The 25086-nt window shown below is 39.7% G+C and overlaps 1 protein-coding gene across 1 annotated transcript; it reads right to left on the bottom strand.

Annotated features, from left to right (window-relative positions):
- Positions 1–1876: 1876 nt before the first annotated feature.
- Ppp1r2 (protein phosphatase 1 regulatory inhibitor subunit 2) lies at positions 1877–23776 on the bottom strand. The gene is made up of 6 exons (XM_075967398.1): positions 23396–23776; positions 13775–13882; positions 9924–10001; positions 9293–9387; positions 6526–6693; positions 1877–3405 (listed from the first exon to the last, which is right to left on the bottom strand). Exons 1-6 carry the CDS (start codon positions 23515–23517, stop codon positions 3359–3361), a joined length of 618 nt encoding a protein of 205 aa, XP_075823513.1. The 5' UTR covers positions 23518–23776; the 3' UTR covers positions 1877–3358.
- Positions 23777–25086: the final 1310 nt, after the last annotated feature.

Here is a 25086-nt window from a genome sequence, read left to right as displayed (position 1 = left end):
CAAGATCTACCCTCGTATCTACATTACTTGGTTAATGGAGACAGCTGGTTAAAAAGAAAATAAAATCTAGCCACGGTGGGTGCTGGTGGTAGTGGTGCATGCCTTTAAACCTCAGTACTTGGGAGGCAGAGGCAGATGGATCTCCAAGTTAGAGGCTAGCCTGGCCTCCAGAGTAAGTTCCTGGACATAGAGAAACCCTGTATCAAAAACAAACAAAAAAATCTGCACACAGGCCAATTTCATATTATATCCATTAAAATATGTATAGTGCATTCCAATAAAGGGGAAATATTTAAAAATGAAAGTTTAGGGGAAAATAGCATTTTGCTCTACCCTTCAACTTAAGCTCTTAAATTAACAATCATTTATACTACCATGGCCCAAGTTCTAAACTACTGTCCCCACTGACTTTGTGATGAGTTAATGATCACTTGAGGTGATACGAAAGTGTTAAGGAGAGAAAGTAAAATACAGAAGTACACATCCAGTAGTAGCATGTGCATACACGTGACCACACATACACCAGCAGCAGGCAAGCTGCATGCCATGGCGCATGTGTGGAGGTCAGAGGATAATTTGGGGGAGTTGGTTTTCTCCTCTGACCATGGTTCTGGATAACAAACTCAGGTTTATGTGACAAACTTTTTGACCTACTGAAGTCATCGTGTGGGCTCAGTCCCAACCACCATTCCATTGGCGATGGGGAACCAAACCCAGGACTTTAAACATACTAGGCAGATACTCGCCCCCTTCAGCACCATCTTTTTTTTTTTTTTTGTTTTTTCGAGACAGGGTTTCTCTGTGGCTTTGGAGCCTGTCCTGGAACTAGCTCTTGTAGACCAGGCTGGTCTCGAACTCACAGAGATCCGCACCATCTTTAGCCTATAAAAATTCACTGTTTTCAACAGTCCCCCACAATGTCAGTTAGAACTAAAGATCTGATGAAGTACTCTGTGTCTCCAGGTTCTGACGCACACACTCGTGGAGTCCACAGATGGATATTAGGTGTCCTCTTCAGTCACCATCAACCCTATTTTCTGAGACAGGGCCTTCACTGAACCTGGAGCACACTGATTCAGCTATGCTCTAGAATTAGACATGTATGGCCATATGGAGCCTTTGAGTGCACAGCAAGCACTCTAATAAGTGAGCCATCTCTCTAATGCCCTGGGGGAACACTTATTTAGTTGTATTTGACTACCTGAAATCCTACAGACATGCTACTATATACTACAGTAGGCCTATCATACTCTTCCGAGTAGGATCTTCTTTGTGAAACCAGAAATATTACTTGTGACTTTAAGTTTTAGGAAAGTTTATAGAAAACACTAAGAATCAGATGTTTAAGTCTTACCTTTTCTTCACTGTACAATAGGCTACTTTCACAGAAATAGAGCACACAACAGGAGGGAGAGGCTGGAGAGATGGCTCAGTTATTAAGAGCACTCACTTGGATGCTCTTCCAGGACCTGGGTTCAATCCCTTACACCCGCATGGGAAATCATAACTTTCTGTAACTCCAGTTCAGGGGATCTGACAGACACCTTTGGCTCCCATAGGTACTGCACACAAGTGGTGCACAAACTTACATAGTAGTGCCCCCCCCCCCAATAATAAAACAATAATTTGAAAGGAACACAAAAAGATAGAAACTAAAAGCAGAGGTCTGGGTACATGAACATATTCACATACGTATATACAGACTGAATTTCCACACCCCACAAACAGGCTAAATTTACAAAGATGAGGTATACATTTCTTAGTGTGTACATCAGTGGTTCACTAGTTAAAATGTTAAATTAGAATGCTGTAGTAACATTTCAGAACTACTCTGGTTTGATCCCATTAAACAAAGAAGACATTCCAAATAAGCATATTCTTCTAACAGCAAAGACTCTTCCCACTTTTTTTATTTTGACATCATAGTTCCATAAATTGAAAGTGGAAGATTGCTGCTCAATAAACGCCATTTCATATATATAATATACAGAAGTTATTTTAAAAGTCTGTCATATAACAGATTCATTTGGTGCTACCAAAAACTTATGATACAAATAAATGACTACAAAGGAAAATCATCACTAAACTAAGACACACAGGAACTATTCTTTTCAGGGGAAAAAAAATCCAAATAATTTCTACCATGTTCAAGGAATCAAGTCCATCTGTTAAAGTGTGCATTATCAAATTCTCTTAAAGCAGGAACTCCTCCGAATCTTTCAATTTAAAAATGTTCAGGCATAATTCTGTCTGTACATTCAGGAACAATCATATTCTGATTACATAAAAAGTTTTCATCGTGCAAAAAAGCCTAAGTTAATAGTTTTCTAAGGTCTAAAGTCAAATGAACTATTAGCAATTTCCTGACCAAGCTGTCAATCAGACGCACAGAGATCAGGCTGCTTAGCTGTCCTGCTGTGGTATGGATACTTCATTTATTTCCTTCATGTTTCAAACTAGCAGGTGTCAAAGTGAGAATTCATTACTGCAGCAAATGACAGAGTATGGGAAAAGTCTCTCACGTCCAACAGCCTTTGCCATCCTATAACAATCTTTACAATTGTAGGTATATAAGAAGAAGGGAGGAGGAAACAAGAGCAGGTTCAGACAGGTATATAAATAAAGGGAACGCTGAGCTAGCACACACTATTCAAAACCTCATCTGAAGTCTGCCCAGCCTAACAAAACAAGCAGAGCAGATGTCAGTGCAACTTTAACCTGGTAATTTATCTGAGCGTGGTTGGGAGTGGGGGAAACCAGTTGGATGGAAAAGATTTCATTCCTTTCCTTCTGAGAACAGAGAAAATCAGGAATTTTAAAGGTCATCAATCAGAAAATGAACAGTAACACTTTCTCAATTAGCCAAAACAAGCTAAAGATAAATGTTAAAAAATATCTTTCTGTCTAAATATTTATCCACCCATATATCCCACTGTACCAATAGGCTTTTGATTAAAATAAGAAAAAACATCAAACTACTCTTCAAACATTTTATAAGAGGTATCATCTAGAAGTGACAAAAATAAATTAGTTTCCCCCAATGACATTATTTAATATCTAAAGCATAAAAAGCTATATAATATCATATACAAATTAACCAGTGTTCTTACAAAAGTAAAGCAGTTTTGCACTAATGACATTACACTGTATTTCTGGTGAAATATGAGGCACAAGAATATATGCATTAATTAGGCATTGTCTGTCTAACCAGTCTCTATGGTTATCACTTAATTCTTGGCAATATATAACTGATGTGTATTTTGGTATGTAAGTCACGAATTGTAGAGAACAAGAAGCAGTGTAGTATAGTAACAAGGTTTGTATTTGACAAATGGCTGCATTGTTGAACACATTTCTTTTATGAACTTTGTGATTTGTTTTGCAGATGGCCACTTGCAGTAGATCCTGCAAAGATAAAAGGAGAAAAAAAATCAGTCTAATTTGCTATTATGGTTTGAATATGAATTGTCTACAGGCTCATGTGCTGAGGGATCGATTCTACTTTGAGAGGTAGAAAGGAGAGAGAGCTTAAGCTGGAGGAATGGGACACTGTCCCAGTGGCTACACTGCACTCTGGCCCTCCTTGCTTCCTGGTCACCAGGATGCACTCTGCCTCACCACAGGCCCACAGTGACAGAGCCTAGTACACATGGACTGAAAACTCAGACACTGTGAACCCTTCCTCCACTCCTCTTAGGTGGTTTCCTCAGATACTTATTAAAGCAAAGAAAAACTATGACCAACTCTGAAATTACCTGATTTTAAACACCTTTTCCCTGGCATGGCTAATAAGCAAATATAAAAACTTTAATAAATCAGTAAGGTGTGCTTCATGAAGGCTATATAGATGGATTTGAAAGACCCTAAACATACCATTAAATGTTATAAAAGCAGGAATGTATGTGGAGATAGGACAAATGGGTTTCAGAATGGACGCTGGTGTGAGTAACCACAGGAGGAAAGCTGTTTTACACAGCTCCAACTATTTGATACTAAAAAAAAATCACATCACCCGACAATTATACAATACCAACTTTAGGAATAAATGGAGGCATGAAGCAAAAGAGTAGATGAGGGAAACTGCCCATGTTTAAAAAGTACTAAGTTTTACAGAACATGGGGCTTTAAAGGTTGGTTAAGAAGTGTTAAGACCCGAAGAGTAGATGAGAAACTTGTTTTCAACCATCCTTGTGCACTCTTATGATGCCATGAGAGTTATACTCCTATGTGAGGGTACTTTAGTTTCTACTTCAGAAAACTCAGGAACTAATACAAAACTTTATATTCTAGTATACTTGCCTGGGAAAATAATCTCTCTATATATACAGTCTATGAAGTTTAATGTTTTATAAGCAGAGATGAAGAAAAGTTAATTTTCAAGAGCCATTAGATACAGATTAGTGCACCCTAATCTTCATCAGAGAAACTTCCTTATGTAGCAGAGTGCTTAGTACAGACACCCACAACTGACCAGAGGCTAGCCCTAAAAGTGACATCTTTGTCACTCCCTCAAGGCTCAGGGAACACAGAAGCAGACTGGCAAGAACCAAAAGCTAGGGAGACTGCTGTGAATAGTGTCTTCTGAACATGACAAGGCCATCATACCCAGGAACTCAGAGCAGCTGTGGTTGCATGCTAACATCAAGCCAGTCAACATTCCAGTGTGCATGGAGGAGGGGGTCACAAACTCCCCACATTGGCAGCTGATGGCTTTCTTCAGATGTTGCCCACGTTCCAGTGGATGACCTTACACTTATGCACATGCAGGCAGCATGAACTGGATTCCGTGGGTTGAAAGGACATTAAGTTGGGAATGGGTGTGGCTGGAGGTAGTATGGGAGGAGTTCAAAGACCTGGGGAGCAGATATAACCAAAATACAAGTAAAATTCTCAAAAAATAAAAATGTTTCTGGGGAAAAAAAAGCTATGGAGAGAGGGAGTGGGAGAAAAGAGAGATTAAGATTGATTTTTCTTTATTCTTTAGTCCTTGTGTTGAGTTGGGGGAAGAATTTCAGCAGCAAATGAGGAATGTTCCTGACTTGTTACAGCACAGAAGAACGGGCAGCAAAAGTGAAAGTCTGAAGGAAGCTGATGAGAAGTTACTTGAGGGGCTGGAGTGGGAAACAAAGACTTCAGGGCAATTAGGAGACATTATATGTTTGCGAGCGCTCTACCACTGAAGTGCACCTCAGTTCCTAGTGTTTGATCAATTAAAAATAAATAATAGGAAGAGAAAGATTTAATGACTGCTAGGATGGAATTTGCTCAAGTTAAATACTGTAATCCTGACACTATCACGAGACAGTGACTCACTATTTCATATTACAGAATTACTATTCCATAGTAAGCACCACAGATAAATTACACTGCCACAAAAAAAAAAAAAAAAAACCCAAAAAAACAAAGAAACGAGCACAGGAAAAGGTTGTGAATATATACAACATCTTCAATCATGAATAAAGATGGACAGAACAGTCACTGCATTTTTGAGACAGGCCATGCTCTCTAATCCAGGCTGGCCTGTAATCACAGCAATCCTGCAGTCAACACTAGCGCTGGATTATAGATATGTGCTACCATACCTGGCTCACCTGTGTTAAACACAGAATAATAAGTGACAAGAACTAGGGGCTGGGGTATATACTTCAGTGGTAGATATATATAAGGCCCTGGGTTTGATCCTGTAACTCAAAAACAAATGAAATAAAATATATTCCCTATGACTATAATTGCTAGGCTGCAGAAAGCAGTCTAAGACTTAAAGAAATGACAAAAGAAAAGTTGGATGTGATGGTGGGCACTTAGAACCCAGCACTTGGAGGCCAAGGGAGGTGGAGTAGAGTAAAGTTGTTGTGGGCTTCACAGCTTGGCTCTATCTCAATTTAAATTTAAGGGGGAAAAAACGAAATTAAAAAAGTAGTCAAAAAATATAACAGCAACACTGCAAAGATGACGTACTTTTTGTATCTACAGGAATGTCAAAACAAATCTTCCATACAAAAAAACATGGTTTTTGAGCAAAACATGGCAGTTTGTGTTTGTTATCCCAGTACTTGGAAGAGTACAGACTGAGACAGGAAGATGTGATTTCAAGACCAGCAGTGTCACATGACAGACCATCCCACCAAAACCAAAACCCCACATAAAATACCCACAAACAATAGTCCCCAACAAAAAACAAAAACTGCTTTCTTTAAATGAGTTCTAATAGTATGAGTGAGGCTCTGGGTTCAATTTTCAACACTACAAAACAAAACAATAAAAACAAGTAAAACGTTTTAAACTTTAATTTAGATTTTCTTGTTAAATAAAACATGACTTCATACAGTCAAGCAAAATATCTTTAAAGCCAAGTAAATAAAAAAATATGGTTTTATAAAATTAATTTTAGGCATAAATTTATTTTGCAACTGAACTCAAGGATTAAGCTGTAGAAACACTGACACAATCTTCTGAAGGATTCCAGAAGCTCCAGCGAAGGAAGCACACTATCTTAGGCCTAGTGACGCTGCTAAGGCACCTGACCTTGATTTGACTCTTCAATATTCATGCTGTTTCCATCTGCAGTCTCTGACATTTCTTCGTCGTCGTCATCATCATTCAGGTCTTTTGAAATTAACTGTCTAGCTAATTTAATATTCAGTCCTTCGTTGTAGTGAAGCTTCCTTTTCATTTCAAACTGTCGCTTCTTTTCTGTAAAAGATTTGAAAGAGGACTGTGAGCTTAGGTCTCCACTTGGGGACTGGTCAAGCCTGTTCTGTCAGAGTCCACTGTGTAGAATACAGTTATATTCACTTCAATTTACTTGAAAGTTGTTGCTGTCAGTTCAAGACTATTTCTGTGCTCAATGGCCAAGTCAGGTAGTTAGTAGTAAGACTATACAGCCCACAAAATCTCAAGTATTTAATTTGTGATTCAAATATAGACCTCAATCAATGAATAGAAATGGACAAAGCTTTTAGAAATTCTGTGAAGAAAATTTAAAGATACAAGAAAACTTTGTAGCAATAGTATAATCAGATGTATGAAGACTGCAAAAACCCCAACATTTCTGTAAGCAGCCCAAGATGACCTACATCTCCTAATTCCTCTGCCTCCTAAATGCAAACATTCTAGGCATGCACCAGGGCTGGCAAGACAGCACACCTGGCTCACATGGTGAAGAGAAAGATCATTTCCTGGAGATTGTCCTTTGTCCTGCACCCGAGCATGCACACACGAGCACAGCATAAATAAAATGTGCAAACAAATAAAAGCAAAATAGGCACACACCACACCTGATTATGACTTCTACTTTCACTAAGGAAAAAAAATCCTCTTAAAAATCCTTATCAGTTTAAAAAAACTCCTATGACTTTAGAAACATAATTAGTGGCAACTCAACACACCTGCCACATTTTATTCACTGAACTGCTCATGAAGAAATAAAGAATTCTAAGATTTGAACCCAAGCACCCATATAAAAAGCCAAACATCCTGTAGCAGGCACAAGCATAAACTTACACTGAAACACAAATACAAAAAATAAACTTGCTGCCTTAACTCCCCCCCCCCCTTTGTGTGCTCACAACCACCAGTAACTTCAGTTCCAAGGGGATCTAGTGCCCTCTTCTGGCCTTTCTGAGTACTAGGCACAGATGGAGTACACCTCCATACAATATAGGTAAACACTCATACACACAAAATAAAAGTAACTTTAAAATGAATTAATAAAATAAAGCTGTCGATGAAATGAATTAAAATTCCATCATCCTCGCTTTATCGATGATTTTAATCTCAAAACAGCACAGCCATCACCAAAATAAGGATATTCAAAGTTCCTAAGATCTAATTCCCTTCAAATGTTATATTATTACCAAGTGTTCTATTATTAAGATCTTGTCAGTCATTATTTATTTTTCTCTGCTTATATAAAATACTTCTGAGCCAGAAGGCAGGAGCACACCTTTAATTCCAGGAATCAGGAGACAGAGGCAGGCAGATAGAGTTCGAGGCTAGCCTGGTCTAATGAGTGAGTTCCAGGACAACTAGGACTACACAGGGAAACCCTTGTCTCAAAACACAGCGTACAAAAACAAAAGCAAAAAAAACCACATTGGAGATGGGGGGAGGGTCATCTCACCATACTGCTCATATTGGTCTTGAAATTGTGGGCCCATCAGTCCTCCCATCTCAGCCTTCTCAGTAGCTAGGTTCACAGGCATGTACCAGAGCAGTTAGGTATCTTTAAATATTCAGATGATGTGAAGGCAAAGCAAATATCCACCTACATCTTAACTCACCAAAGTAATACCTTCTCAGAAATTGTAAAATGAAATTACTTCCAATAACCTCACTCAAAAATGGAGACAGAGACCTATACAATTTTCATTCTATATTTTATCATCCTGGATCTCTGGATAAATTTCATTGTCTTTTTTTCTTCGACACAGGATCTCGGGTAGCTCTGGATGACCATACATCTACTACAGAATGAGATTCTGAACTTCTGCCTTTATGTCTCTAGTTTTGTTATAAGAGACAACACAAACAGTTCATTTGTGCCAAGGCTCAAACTCAGGGCTCTGTGCATGCTATTTAAGCACTCTCCAAACTAAACCACATCCCCAGTCCTGCATCACTACTATCTTAAAACAGAAAAGGCACAAAGAAGGCAATCTATCCACTTGAAGATCATTCAAATACTCAATGACACTAAAAGAAATAATTTCACTATGTTCAACCTGTTAGCTACTGACAACTCAAGAACAATGGCAATGGGTTTCTGATCCTACTGCACGCACTGGCTTTGTGGGAGCCTAGGCAGTTTGGATGCTCAACTTACTAGACCTGGATGGAGGTGGGGGTTCCTTGGACTTCCCACAGGACAGGGAACCCTGATTGCTTTTCGGGCTGGGGGGGGGACTTAATTGGGGGAGGGGGAGGGAAATGGGAGGCGGTGGTGGGGAAGAGACAGAAATCTTTAATAAATAAATAAATTTAAAAAAAAAAGAAATAATTTCATAAGTAGTTACTGAGTTTCTTTTTATTGGGCACCAAAAAATACAAAGAAAGGAATATCTACAAATACTTGGATGACAGTAGTATTTTTTCCACCTTCTTTTAATCAAGAGGGCAATACTATTACATGAAAAACTCACATATGTAGATCTGATTTACAGGTTCTATTTTTACTGCTTTTTGTTTCCTGCCCACTTCCCAACTATGAAAGTAATTTTCCAATCTTCAAATATACTTATTTTTCACAAAAATTATTAGCATCGCACTGAAGGCAGCTGCAGGAATTACCTACCTCGCTCTTCAGGGGAGAGGTCATTATCTTCCTCTTCACTGCTTTCTTGTTCCCGAGCCCGATACTTTGGCTCAGAGCCTTCAGCAGCAGCTAATCTATAAAATATTTATGAAGAAATTAGTACCTGTGACTTGTACTATTTAAATGTCTCATTCAACTTGAGTCATGGAAATACTCCAAAATCATAAATAACTATTCTACCTACAAGTGATGAAGAAAGCAAAAGGAAAAGTAGGGATGGATATAAGCAACAAGGACAGCAGGGTAGGTGCTAGAAATCAATGAACGGGAACTTATGTTTGTTTTTCTCACATCTTTACCATGTAGGTGGCGGGATATGAACAGACTAAGTATTCACAGGGTCAGGCACTTTAACCTTGCTACCTCCTGTTTAGATTGATATTAATCAAGAAACAAGATTGCAATAATTGCTATAAAAATCTAGTTAGGGGACAGGAATCTTACTCAGTGGTAAAGTAAGTATTTACTACATAGCCCTGGGTTCAATTGTCAGTAAAAACCCAAACCTAGGTAAGTTTAGTCTTTTGTTTATAAATGTACAAGCAGAACACAGAAAATGTCTTTGACTTTGCACAATTAAAACTTCCCACAGAAATGCTTTAGTACTTACTTCTTAGCTAAGATATCTGGAGTCAAGACTTCGTTGCCTTCCGAGTCACTATAGGCATCTTCATCATCACCTATCATACTAGGATGACAAGCATGTTTCTATTAACAAGCACATTATTAAAACTGATACATGAAATAAAATTGTACAGCTAGAAAAACAAGACTGAAAACAAAATTTTATTAATTAAAGTAACAATTTATTTACAACTTTGTTGTCATCTTTGAAATTTAAATAGTTTCTATTACACATGTTACTGGGCTGGGAATGTAACTCAGTGGAGTCTTTGCCACACATGCATAAGGTCCAAGAGCTCAAGGCTCAGGCATAAGGAATGATAATATAAGTTTAGTAAGAAAAAAAAAGCAACCATACAATACAGAAAACTCAAATTATCTGGGGGAAAAAAAATAAAAATGTCAATTTTTCTATCCAATGAGGCAGATGGACAAATAATGCAAAATAACCCACTTGTTGGATTAGTATTTTGAGAGGGAAGAGTCCTGCTGTGCAGCCCAGCTGGCCCCAAATTTGTGACTACTGGAATTACAATTAGGCAGTGAGAATGCTGAGCTGGTTTAGAATTTGTGTTTACATAGCACCATTAAGGAAGAAATGGTCTACACAGACGTACGACTAGGAAAAATAAACAGATCCTACGGTGGGTAATCCTGGCTGTCTACTTCGCTGGATTAAGAAATGCACAGAGACAGAGCCAAATGTCCTCTCCTATGTGGGAACCCTCCAAAGAGCTTCCCAAGCAGGATGCAGGATAGAATGAGGATTGCCCACTGCACACAAGCTTCTCCTCTACTCTTGAGATTTGGGGAGGGGCCATCTGTAGCTCTTTCACATCCTTCCAACTATCTCACTCAACAGCCAACACGTGAACAAATCTATGAGAGACAAAGAAAAATGAAAACAACAAAAGTACCCAGGGAATTAGTAAAGCTCAGCTCCAGGGAGTTTGTGATCACAGTCTCAGACAGTATCAGACCATGAAGGCTCTGATCAAATGAGAGTTAAAGCTTCTGGATTCAGGATGGCATTAGTAGGAATTTGTGCAAGGCAGGAAGTAGGACCTAGTTGCAGGGGAAAAAGTCACTGACTTCATTGATTTTTTTTTTTTTAAAGAAAGAACATAAAGTTGGTGAGTAGGGAGGTAGAGGACCTGGAAGAAATTAAGGAGGGGAAAGAATATGATCAAAATATATTGAATTCTCAAAAAACATGAAAAGAATTTTAAAATTCTCTACTACACATTCCCTCTGATGATGTTCTACCCCCAGTGCATAGGGTCAAGCTACCACAGACAGACACCAGCATCCTTTGGAGCCCTGAGTCAACAAAAATGGAAATCCCTCCTCTGGAGTTCTCTTCTGCCAGTTACTTGGTCAAAGCAACAAGAAAGCAAACTTATACTGACCCTAGAGACCTAATGAATAAAAACCTGCTGGTTATACATTTATCCAAGGAAACATGAAATAAACCCACAATCAGTTAGGATTTAAGTAGAGTAGAATATAAGAAATATAATTTGTTGACTTGGAGCAATGTTCAACAGAAAATTATGGGTTAGAAATGAATTGTATGTATATATAAAAGAATATAAACCACCAACGAGATTTTTAGTTTAAAATGATCTTTTTTAAAAAAAAAAAATTTTTTTTGCTATTGTTGTGAAACAAAACAAAACCAATCTCATGGAAGTAACGGGAGCACTGAGTGCTGAATTGACTACTCTATGCATACACAAGCCTGTTAGTGACCAAGATAGACTTCTGCAGCTCTACAGTAAGGATATATGGGTATGGAAGAACAAGGAGAAATGCAACACCAAATGTCTACCATTCAGATTTCACTACATTTTAAATGTTATTAGGAAAAAACAACAACAACAAAAAGCCACCCATTCCTCCCAAGTCATGTCTGATCTGAGTTATTTTAGGACAGCTATCCTCAGTGAGGGGTGGCTACCCGCTTTACTGAGAAGGAACAATATCCCGACTTTGGATTTGGTTTAATAAAGGGTTTGAGATATAAAGTGTACCCTGTAATTAAGAGGAAAGGGGTATGAACTTCCTTAAATTCATCACTATTTAGTTTTATTATCTGTAGCTTCTGTTTCACTCTTTGTCACAGATTTTAACATTTTCACGTGTATCTGGGCTGTTTCTGTTAGCATCACATTATCTCCCTAAGTCCTGCTCATTTAAGATAGCATTTTCATTGATGTAACTCACATCTGACATTCACAAAGCTCTGAGTTTAATCCATGAGAACACATAAACGGGGCATAGTCCTGTAATTCCAGTACTAAGAATATAGGCAAGAGGATCAGAAAATCAAAATCTTCCTCAGCTACGTAGTAAGTTCAAGTCTAGCCTGGGTTTCATGAAACCCTGCATGACTTGGTTGCACAGTGGTGGTGCACGCCTTTAATCACAGCACTTGGGAGGTAGACGCAGGAGGAAAAAAACAAACAAAAAAAGCATATGACTTACAGATTTATTTGGTCTTACTTTGATTAAAAAAAAATTTATTCCTGAAAATATTTTTCAATATAGATTAAGTTCTAAATCTTAAGTGTTCTACTTATTTAGAATCTGTATTGTCTCATAATGCTTATTATTGCATTATTTTTGTCTCTTTTTGGATATTGATTACAATACCACTTCACAATTATATTTTAAATTTTTATTTATTTAAAGATTTATTTATTTATTATGTATACAATATTCTTCCTATATGTCTGCCTGCAGGCCAGAAAAGGGCACCAGATCTCCTTACACATGGCTGTAAGCCACCATATGGTTGTTGGGAATTGAACTCAGGACCTCGGGAAGAAAGAGCAGTGCTCTTAACTGCTGAGCCATCTCTCCAGCCCTATATTTTAAAATTTTAACTGGACCTAATGGCTCACACCCTGTTATTTCAGCACTCAGGAGGCTGATGCAGAAGGACTACTCTGGCTTCAAGGCCAGCTTGAACTATATGGTAAATTCTAGCCAGCCTGAAATACAATGTGTGATCATATCTTAAAATAAATAAAAAAATAAAAATTCTGAAATTTATAATTGCCAAATCCATACTATCAAAACTACAACACCACACAAAAGAATACAAAACTATCCCTTCCATGTAGTTTTCTTTCTTTTTTTTTTGCAAGGAAAGCCTCCGATTTCTATTTGGGGAACAAAAAAACCCCTCAAATCTCATCTTCCTTTCAAAATTTGGAGCTGGGAAGATGCTTTAGCAGTCGAAAGCACTTGCTGCTGCCAGGACATGAGATGGCGTCTCAGCGCTCACATCAAGTAGCTCACACCACCTCCACTCCAGCTCCACGAGACCTAACTTCAGTTTGTGTTCTCCTTAGCACTTCCACACATCATATATACATATACACAAAAATAAAAATCACAGCAATGAAAAAGAAGAGAAAGCTCACTTATTTGTGTGTATCAGCAGCTAGCCACCATCCAGGTGCAATAATATTTATTCACTACTACAACAATAATGTGTGTGAAGTTACACAGTATTAACAACAAAAATGTACTCAGGGAGACCATTAGCTAGCATTCTGGCATGAAATATAAAACCCCTTCTGAATGGAGATGGAGGAGGAGAGGGTGGGTGGGGAGGTAGAAGGGAGGTGCTAGAGGGAACGAAAGAAGAGGAGTGAGGGGAAACTGTAGTTAGTATGTAAAATAAAAAAAAAATGAATCATGAAAAAATATTTCTCCAAACACACACACAGAGAAATATAAAACAGATTTAAAGTTTCTGTCATTTAGAAATTATATCAATGCAAATGGAAACAAGCCACAAGAGATACTATGTCAACGTTATATTACCTGTGGTAAGGAGTGTTTGGCTCATCTATTTTCATCAAACCATAGTCTTTGTCAGCTGGATGATATGTTGCCAGGATGTTCATTTCATCCCACTTCTGGGACTTTTTACTGAAATTAAAAAGGGGGGGGGGAGCATTTAGTATACATATTAAAAACAGCAAGCACTGATACACAGAGAAGTCCTGTCTCGAAAAACAAAAACAAACTAACAACAACAAAAAATTGTACATGTCTACACTTAGCAGGTGAGTCTGACTTCATGTTCTCTTATTTTCTAACCTTCAGATTAAGAATATCACATTTTCACTGTGATAAAATGTACAAAATACAATTTTAATAAATTATGAGTATGCTTCCTGTGGCACTAGTTATTTGCACTACTTGCAATCAGCCCTACTATCTAACACACAGACGCAACTGAAACTATATCCATGAAAAAAACTACAAAACAGCATGAAATATAAACAATATTTAAGATGTGGAATAGGGCTCAAGAGATGACTCAGTAATGAAGAGCAGTTGTTCTTGTGGAGGACCCAGGTTTCAGCTCCCATTATACCCATGGAGGCTCACAACCATCTCTAACTCCAGTTCCAAAGGATCAACACAGTCTTCTGGCCTCCAAGGGCATTGCATACAGTACACACACAGGCAAGCAAACACACCCAAAAAGTAAAAATAACGTTTATGATTTTAAAATTTAAAATTTTTGGTTAAAAATTCTAAAACAAAATTTCAATTTTACTTGTCATAGTAGAGAATGAGTTTAAAAAAGAAGTTTCAGTTACTTTCATGCTCAGTTTCATCCACCTTTTTCTATAACAAGACTCAATTTTTAAAAATATTTGGCTGAAGCCAGGTGGCGGTAGCGCACACATTTAATCACAGCACTTGAGGCAGAGGCAGAGGAGTCTGTGAGTTCGAGGCCAGCCTGGTCTACAAGGTGAGTTCCAGGACAGCCAGAGATAAACAGAGAAACCCTGTCTTTAAATTAAATTATTATTACTGTCTGCATATGTAAGGGGGTTAGATGAGGGGTCAGAGGACAAGCTGAAAAAGTCAGTTCTCTCTTCCATCTTTTATGTGAACTTAAAGGATTAAACTTGTGGGAGGAACTTGGGTTGTCTGGGTTGCATGGCAAAAATATCTTTAAAACAATTAAACTGGGGCTGGAGAGATGGCTCAGAGGTTAAGAGCATTGCCTGCTCTTCCAAAGGTCCTGAGTTCAAGTCCCAGCAGCCACATGGTGGCTCACAACCATCTGTAATGATATCTGGTGCCCTCTGCTGGCCTGCAGGCATCCATGCCAGATAGAATATTGGATACATAATAAATATTTTTTAAAAAAAAATTAAACTGGCCTTCTATTTCAGCCCGCTACTACATCTGTTTAAAAAATATTAAATATTATTTGCTTAGAAAGCAAATAATTCAGTTTGTTCATGGACACATCCCAAGGAAGCTCACAGTGAAAAGAAACACACCTTTAAAGAATTAAGAGAGAGCCGGGCGGTGGTGCCTTTAATCCCAGCACTCGGGAGGCAGAGGCAGGCGGATCTCTGGGAGGCCAGCCTGGTCTACAAGAGCTAGTTCCAGGACAGGCACCAAAGCTACAGAGAAACCCTGTCTCGAAAAACCAAAAAACAAAAAAACAAAAAAAAAAAAGAATTAAGAGAGAGTTGTGGAATACTACTAACTATGTAAAGGTGTTACATGTATTGATGCTGCACTGTGAAACTATGTACAGATGTGCCGCATTTGTTTCACCTTGCCTGCCTAAGCCCCTGATTGGTTTAATAAAAAGCTGATCGGTCAATATGCAGGAAAGGGTGATGCCCTGGGCCAGCCAGTCAGCCTCAGAGGAAGCAAGAAAATTAGGACAAAATGAAAGGTAAAGAGCCCTGAGACAAAATGTAGATGAAGAGATATAGGTTAAATTAAGTTATAAGGGCTAGTAGGACAAGCATAAGATAAGGCTGAGCTTTCATAATTGATAAACTCCGTGTCTAGATTTGGGAGCTGGTTGGCAGTCCAAGAATGTTGCTACACAAAAGGGCTGCAGAGATGCCTTGCTGCTCTTCCAGAGGGCCCAGGTTCCATTCTTAACATGGTGGCTCAACTGTAATTCCATTTTCAGGGGATCCAATGCCCTCTTCTGACCGCCAAAGACATCAGGCATACATGTGGTACACAAATATACATGTAGGCAAAATTCCATACACTTGAAAAACAACAATATATAAATCGAAGCTAATTTTAGTTTAAAAGATTTAAAACAGAAAAACAATTCTGATACTAATAATGAAAAAGAATTGATATTGATTTATGCTTTAAGAGTAAGCTCCAGGCCGGGCGGTGGTGGCGCACGCCTTTAATCCCAGCACTCGGGAGGCAGAGGCAGGTGGATCTCTGTGAGTTCGAGACCAGCCTGGTCTACAAGAGCTAGTTCCAGGACAGGCTCCAAAGCCACAGAGAAACCCTGTCTCGAAAAACCAAAAAAAAAAAAAAAAAAAAAAAAAAAAAAAAGAGTAAGCTCCAGGGATCCTTCCTGTCTCCACACCTCAACACAATGAAAACAGGCACATACTACTATGTCCTTTTCACGGGAGCTGGAGATCTGATCTCAGTTCCTCATGCTTGTGCTTTAGAAACTGAACCATTTCCCTAGCCTCTAGTACAGTACTTTTTCATTGTTTGAGATAGGGTTTCTCTATATATCCCTAGCTGTTCTGGAACTAGCTCTGTGGACCAGGCTGGACTCACAAGATCTGCCTGCCTCTGCCTCCCAAGTGCTGGGATTAAAGGCCTGCAAGACCACTGCCAGCATGTATAGTATTTTCTTAAGCTCTAAATTTACATTTAACACAGTTTTCTGAATGTGAATTATGATTAGATATATTAAAAATATTAATGACTTAGCTGGATGCTTTCTAATCTCAAAACAAAACAAATGATGATAACAATGCTAAATGACGTTAAATTTCTAAATGTTAATGCTGAACTACATATAGCATTATCTTACATGTGTATACAGAGAAAGAAGGAGCCAAGGAAATGGCTCAGTAGTAGGCAAAACACTAGCCCTCTTAAGCCTAGCTACCTGAATTCAATGCCCAGAACTCAGGTAAAAAGAGACAGTGGCAGGCGTCTGCAGTCCCAGTGTAACGTAAAAACATGGAGACAGGAGAATCTCCTGAACTAGTCTGTAGAAGCAAGAGCAACTGACCTTGCACTTCAAAAAGGTAGAAGGCAAGAATGAACTCCTGCAAACTGTTATTTGCACATGCATGCTAAGTGTGGGTATGAGCTCTCTTTCTCTATCTCTCTCTCATACACACCCATACACATATTTCTTAAAGAAAGATACAATTTAGATGGATATTTGGCATTTAAAGAGTGTTTCTAATACGAGGGAAGAGACACCGACACCCTGTAAATTTGTTTTGTAAGATGACAGAAAGAAAAACATAGAACACAAGCAGAAATTGCATTTCTTAAATTTAAGAATAAAATTTAAAAGTATAATCCCCATACACTAACATTAATAATTTGGAGTTTTGCATTTTCTTTCCACTCTATGTACTAAATTATATAATACATAAATAAAAATATATATTAATATGTAAATATATACACCAACACATAAACTATATACTATATTAAATAAGCTACTTTTGTCGTTTTGCCTTAATAACTAATATTTGACATAAGTTAACTAATGTTAGATATTTAAATGTAATCTAACACTATTTAAAACAAACAGAGACAGACATATTTCCATATACTCTATTTGCTGATGATTTTAGGATAATTTGCTAAAATAATCTTTTTCTCTTTAGATAGGTTCTTACTGTGTGATCCACAATGGTCTACAGATTCAAGTGATCCTCCTATGTCAGCCTTCAAATAGCCATGATTCTAGGTATGGGTCACTGTAGTTGGCACCCATAAAAACTTTTAGGAGCACTTATATGGGGTTGTGGTGGTGGCACACATCTTTAATCCCAGCACTTAGCAGGAGGCAGAGGCAGGCAGATCTCTCTGAGTTCAAGTCAGCCTGGTCTATAGAGCTAATTCCAGGACAGCTAAGGCTATACCATAACCAAACCATACCAAGCCAAACCAAAAACAAAAGCAAAGAACAAAAGATGCAACAAACAAACAAACAAACAAAGACCATTTATAATGCCACCAATTTTTGCCAAGACATTTCTAAGACTGGTTATTTGTGCTTTTCTAACTTACAGAGTTTTAAGTAGTGTTTAAAGCTATGTTTTACTAGGCTGGGTGGTGGTGGCACACGCCTTTAATCCCAGCACTCGGGAGGCAGAGGCAGGCGGATCTCTGTGCGTTCGAGACGAGCCTGGTCTACAAGAGCTAGTTCTAAGATAGGCTCCAAAACCACAGAGAAACCCTGTCTCGAAAAAAAAAAAAAAAACCAAAAACCAAAAAACAACAACAACAAAAAAAAGATAAAAATGTATTAGGTCATGGCAGATCTGCTGTGATAGCCAAACTTGCTGGTTTCAGTTTCACCCTTCCCACCAGAGCTGCAGACTGTTTACATCTTGTCCCGTAAAAGTTACTTCTTTCACTTGGGTAGTTCAAATGTTGCCATCTCAAAAGTCTCCCAGTACTTCTTGTTTCTGCTTGCTTGTTTGATACTTTCCACTGCTCTCAGAGTGGCAAGCCAGGTTTTGCTTCAAAGTATTAAACTTTAATTTCACATTTCAATAAACAGGTTTTTTGGTTTGATTTTTTGTTGTTGTTGTTGTTGTTGTTTTTAGAAAAGATTCAAGACTTTGAAGTCTGATACCACAACTGAAGTTAAACTAAGACTTAACAATAAAGCAAGCAGAAGCAAACAAAAGGCAACTTTTGGGAAAGAAATAACCTTTTAATTTTAATTAGCTTTGACTTTAACACTCCACATACTTAAGGAGACAAAATAGAATTCAGCACCTTGGGGTGTAGGGGGTTCACATAGCCTAGACTGGCCTAACTGGCTACGTAGCCAAGGATGACCCTGAACTCTCATTCCTCGTACCTCTCCACCTCTCAAGTACCCAGACTGTGTGTGGGTCACTATCCCTCACTCAAACACAATTTTAAAAAGTTGAATTTACCAGATAAAAAACTACAACAGACTCTGGATTGAGCTACGTAAAGGAACCCAAGACGCATAAACAATTAGATTTCTACATTTCTATAACAACACAGTTAAGAGTAAGGTCCTGGGCTGAGCATTTTAACTCATTTAAGATGTACAATCTACAGATAAAATGAGTAATTCATTGACAGTCAGAACTAATAACCAGTGACTAGTAGCAGACAGGATTCAGATTAAGCACTACACTACAATTTTTCCCTAAAATAGGGAAAATAGGATTTAGTAACATTTAACATACTTTTAATAACTGTAAACAATCACTTTCACTCATATCTGAAAAAGAATATACCTTAAAATGAATAGCATCCTATAATTATAGGATTTTTTTTTCTTTTTCTGGTGGTAGTTTCTTTGACTCAATGGGGCAATGTTTTCAATGAACTGATCTAATTTCATTAGCTCTAGACGTTAGGTTAGGCCTTCATATGATGTGCACTACATTGGAGGTATCCTGAAACAATTTTGGGAACTCCACAAACCCAGGAGAGGACAGTGGTTTTCAAAACAGTTGAGCAATGTGGTACCATGTTGCAATGTGGTGTATTTAACTTGCCTAAATATGAGAAACTGTGGAGTGTATCCATTTTAATTAACCCCCTAAAACTAATAGCTGGCAAATGTTACGACTCACAGGAACTAATAGTTAATAATTCACTCAAAACAAGACACTTAGGACACCTGCTCGATATGCTGGTGTGTACCTGGTTCTGTGTCTCTGGGGTAAGGAAGGGGAACTGCAATGCCAGGGGTAACCTGAGTTAGAGTGTAAAATCTTTTTTTTTTAATTTATTTATTTATTATGTATACAACATTCTGCCTTGATGTATGCTCGCACGCCAGAGCAGGGCGCCAGATCTCAGTACAGATGGTTGTGAGCCACCATGTGGTTGCTAGGAATTGAACTCAGGACCTCTGGAAGAGCAGCCAGTACTCTTAACCTCTGAGCCATCTCTCCAGCCCTAGAGTGTAAAATCTTAAAAAATTTACAAATAATGATTTATCAGTCTTAAAAAGAACTCAATTAAAAACAATCAAAATACCAAAGACTATTTTAAAAGTTGAATTTACCAGAGTTTTGGAATACCAGTGTAAAATTTACAAACCTCCCTTTACCTATACATTATTTTTTTTTAAAAAAAAAAAATCTTTGTATCTGTGAAAATGTGCATGTGTGCGTGTATGTTCAGAGGACAACCTTGGGTGCAGTTCTTGCCTTCCTTGTTTGAGACTGCATCCTTATTTCTTTTTTTCAGAGTGTGCCAGGTTAGCTGAAGCTCTCAAGCGTTTGGGAATCCAAGGGTTCTCCTGTCTCTGCCTCCCTTACAAAAGAACTGGGATTACAGGTGAGTATGCTATCCTGTCTGGTCTTACATGGGTTCTGGGGATTCAAACTTAGTTCCTCACATTTGCACAGCACAATGTTTTGCCCACTAAGCCATATTCCTTAGCTCCTACATTCATTTTAAGAAATACAACCAATAGTATGCATGAATTACGGCAATATTTGAAGTACATTTGAAATACTGTCAGTAATTACTCCTATACAAGGTAACACCCTTCAGTAACTGGGGGCAGATGAGAGGGATAGTGATGAAGCAATTGCATTGGACATGATAAAAGCATGCAAAAAAGGTAGGCTTCACTCTTACTTGCAGGCCCTCTATCAGGGAATTTCCTTACTAAATCTAAACAATAGTGAAGGCGGTTTACTGGATGGTCAAGACAGCAGCAGAGTAGGAAAACTTTATTGTCCACCAGCCACGGCCAAATATGGCAAGGCTCTGCTTGCTGCTTTCAGTTCTCATACCGTATAAGTCTTCTTTGATTTTACTAATTACTGACATATATTCCTGAACTCCTTGTACAAAAGGATGAGTTTCATTGACCTTTTGATACATGTCCATCACATGGTCTGTTCATACAACATACAAGTATGTGCCTTCCTTTCCCTTCTGTTTCCATACTGGGGATCAAACCCAGGTTCTTGCATATGTGAGGAAAGCACTGGACCACTGGGTTACATCCTAGCCACAAGTACATTCTGTGGTCTACTTAGTGCCATGCACATTTCTGTTTCTGTTGGTTAGTGGCTCCCGAATGGTAAGTGTTGCCCAGTGTCCCTAAGTGCAAGAAGGCCATGGATAAACTTACAATGGATAAACTTCATCCAGGCATGAGTGCTACTGGCCATGAATTCAGTGCTAATTAATAAACACTATATATTAAATATGGTGTCTTTAAGTAGAAACACATAAAACAAGGTTAAGTAATGATCAGACGATCACAATTTATGACCAGAGGCTTGAGAGGACATAATCCCTTATTTCCCTTAGGATCAAGGACTCAAAGCTTGCAACAATGCTTAGCATCTATGGAACAATACAGAACACAATCACTAGAGTACAATCCCTTTAGAGCTCTGGCTGTTTCCACATTAATATGATGGCCATCTGTGTTATTAATGCACTGCTCTACCATTTCCAGTTAGACTGACATGCTACCTTGTTTCTGGATTCTAAGGACATCATAATTGCAAGAGCCACTTATTTTTGGTCTTTTTATATATCAGATTGGGGGTACTAATTTTCATTAAATTAGGCATAACCATAAAAAGTTTGTTTCAAATGTATTCAAACTACAATATTATCATTTCTGTTAAAAGAGGCTCAATTAATATTGCTTGCATGAATTGTGACAATAACAGTTTTATTTCTATAATTTGTTTTCTTTGCTTTATAATTTTCCAACAGTGATTATGAAAAGGCTTATCTTTTACCAGTTGGAACCAGACACCATGAACTTCAATGAATTAGAGTTTGGTAGTGCTTGCTATGTGGCTACAACTACAGTCAATGCAATCTGTCAACAAGCTTATGAAATCCTTTTTAAATCAATCTGCCCTGCCAGGAACTCTTTCAGAAGAAGCCATTTGTCTAATGGAGGCAGTCTCATTTAGTGGCATCCACGGGGAAAAAAAGAAAAAAAAATCTGAATGTAAATCTTAGGCAACCATGGGAGTCAGGGCAGGCAAACCTCTAAGACCGTGCTTTAGATTACAGCACATCACATTTGAGAATGCATGGACATCAAGCCGGCAGAAAAAGACACTTGGCAGTTGGAAAAAAGCTCACCTGGATAACATAAAAGTCAATGAAAATCTTGCTGCTTAATAGTCAGGTTGTGGAGGTGCCTTCTGTAGGTATTTTTGAACATCTTGATCTTCTTGCTATTGTTATGTTCCGCATTCTGTTTTCCTCCTGACCTACAACCACTGTCAAATCCCTTTAAAGCAGCTTACTCCAAGCAGAGGTTGAAAACTTGAGAAGGAAGGTCAAGAGTCAAACCAAAAGAACGAGGTGGGGGCGTTGTCCGGCAAGGCTAAGTCCCTTTGTAGTGTCTGCAGGCCACAATTCTAAGCTGAACTCACACAAGAGACTTTCTTCAAATTTCCCTAAATTTGTTCCCAGCTCGTTACTCTTAGGACTCTAAATTAGATCCTTAATATAGGAATGCCCTAGTTCTAATAGATTTCATCAGCATCCTCATTCAATGCTACTACTACAAATTTCAGTAACTTTCCTAAAGCTTTATTTTCAAATGCAAGAGTTCTTCTACTTTTAGTAACTCATAGTCTCTCAGCCCCCTTTCTGTCTGACCCATTGGTACAGTTATATCTTAGACACCACATTGTAACATTATTTTCATTGAGCACTGAACCCTGGGTAGTTTTCTTTGTAGCCCAAACACCTCTTTTCAGGCCGGTATATTGTTCCATCATACAAGTGTAGCATAATTAATATTTCACCAGTTCTCACTAATGGACCTTGGGCGCTTGCCAGTTATTTACTACAACACACAATGTTTTGCATCAACATCTTGAGTTGCTTCTCTCTGAAGAGCGTTTAGAAACGCCGGCCAGGACCCCAAACTAGAAAGCACCAAAACTCTAGCTTCAGGTACAAAAATATAATAACTTCCCATTAAATACAGATCAGTGACTTTAAAATTTTGGTTTCCTTTAGTGCGGAGATGACAAACCAGGAACTGGGAGGATGCAGGAAGATGCTGAATGTTGGCTTTGTGCTTATGTGTGTGTTTTAATTTTCATCTCACTAGCCTGAACCTAGACTGAAATTTAAGGGCAAGAAAGTAACTCCTCTGCCGCAGAATTTTAGCTTAGGGTACCGAACAATAAAAACTTGACAGCTAAAGCTTGGAAACTTCAATTTGATTCTAAATAATCTGGGGACACCAAGTTCAAAAGCCAGGTTTAAAATGTATACATGTACCTAACAAATATAACGCGACGAACGCCACCTCTGCCGACGGCGCCCGTGCCGGCTCCGGCCCCGCTCCACCCCGCGGCCGGAGGGGCAGGGCCGAGGCTGGCTCCCCGCGGCCGCCCGTCCGCCGGGAAGGAGAGGCTTCCAGGACGGCCTCCCGGCTCTCACCTCAGCTCCTCTTCGACAGTCCGGCGGGGCTGTTCGGCCGAGGCCACCACCTGGGAAGCCGCAGAAGTCTTGTTCTTCAGGATTCCCTTGATGGGCCGGTGCGAGGCCGTCGAGGCCGCCATTGCCGGTCGCTCCGGCTGTCGGCTCAGGGTCGCTGCTGGCGTGGGGTCCCGGAGGAGAACGGGTGGGCGCTGCTGAGACCCCCCCAGGTGGCCGCAGAGCCCAGGCCGGGCTCAAGCAGCCGCACCCGCTGTCGCGGAAACCACTACGGGCGTCACCGTCACGACACAATGACCGCAACGCCACAGGCGACGCCGCGCCGCGAGCGGCCCTCAGCCGCCGGCAGAGGAGACCGCCGCCCGCGGAGGAGGCCGGACTTGTGCCCCAGCGCGGGAGCGACGCGGACGCCGAAGCCAAGCTCGGCCCGCCCTCTCGCGATATCTAGAACGGGGCGGGGCGAGAACGAAGCCAGCCCTCCGGCCCCGCCCCTTCCCGCCCCTCCCGCCGCTCCACTGTGCTCGCCTGGGCGTCCGGGCGCAGTCGCTGCGCTGTGAGTGTGTAAATCTTCAGCGAGTCTGGCTGGCTGATTTGCTGGGCGGTCAAGCATTGACCGTATGAGGCCTTGCTACTATTTCTGTTTTATGCCAGAAAACTGAGGCTCATGGGTGACCTCATTCCCCAAAGATAAGAGACGTTAGCTGACTGAACGATGTAGCTCCCTTTTCTATGTAACTTTCGTAATAATTTTATTCTTCCTTTTCCTTCCTTCCTTTTTATTTTTAATTTTTTTTTTGAGACCAGGGCTTTTTATGTAGACCAGGCTGGTCTCGAACCCATAGAGATCCACCTGCCTCTGTCTCCTGAGTGCTAGGATTAAAGACCTGTGCCACCACGCCCAGTCCTCCATCATAATTTAACTCTTTGTTACAAAATCATGAGATATCAGTATTGGAATGGTCCTCAGAGACCGATCCTGAAACCACGGAATAGTTACTTTTAAGATATAAACAGCCTGCATTAGAGGTTAGAACGATCTAACCTCTCTCTACCTTTGGAGAAGCTGATGGGCGGAGAGAAGAAATCCTGCCCTTCCACGCAGCCAGTCTGTAGGATTTGAAGACCACGAGAAGGCGGGGGCTAGTGGAGGACTGGAGTGGTTGCCTTTGCAACACTAGGAGCGACAAGATGCCAGAAGACAGGGGAGCCATTTGCCACAGATTGAACTCCCTGTGCCCTCAGAGGGAGCCAAATCTCCTGCACCTTAATTTAATTCAGGCCCCCAGTACATTTCTATTGCAAAAGGCTTTTTGGGTGTGAAAATTGTCCCACCTCCTCCACACCATCCAGCTGTTTCCCACCACTCTCTCGAGATCAGATTTCTCAGTGACTTACCATAGGCCAGAGTGGTCTAAGGCACAGGGAAGTGCCACCTCATCAGGTTGTCCTACCCCGCTGGAACCTTAGAGCCGGCTAGGTGTCTTGTAGGGACTTTGCCCATCCCATGACATGGTTATCTAGCCACTAGAGAAGCCAGAGCTCCCTCCCTTCCCCCAGCTCTGATTCAGGAAGCCTAGATAGCTGGGGAGGGAGAGGCAAGGCTCTACTTAAGTTATAAGTGGTAATCTCAGAATGAGACTTCTGCTTCGGCATCTGGGAGACAATGCTCGGTCTGCTGTCTTTAGGACTCTGTT

The sequence above is a fragment of the Microtus pennsylvanicus genome, chromosome 1 (assembly GCF_037038515.1).
Source record: "Microtus pennsylvanicus isolate mMicPen1 chromosome 1, mMicPen1.hap1, whole genome shotgun sequence".
NCBI classification, from domain to species: domain Eukaryota; kingdom Metazoa; phylum Chordata; class Mammalia; order Rodentia; family Cricetidae; genus Microtus; species Microtus pennsylvanicus.
This window is presented reverse-complemented; position numbering and strand designations above follow the sequence as displayed.

Coding starts and splice junctions, on each gene's coding strand:
- Ppp1r2 (XM_075967398.1), bottom strand. CDS start 23,517: ATGGCGGCCTCGACGGCCTCGCACCGGCCCATCAAGGGAATCCTGAAG. Junction 10,002..13,774: donor CCAAACACTCCTTACCACAG/GTAATATAACGT, acceptor TTGTCATCCTAG/TATGATAGGTGATGATGAAG. Junction 3,406..6,525: donor TATTGAAGAGTCAAATCAAG/GTCAGGTGCCTT, acceptor TTATCTTTGCAG/GATCTACTGCAAGTGGCCAT.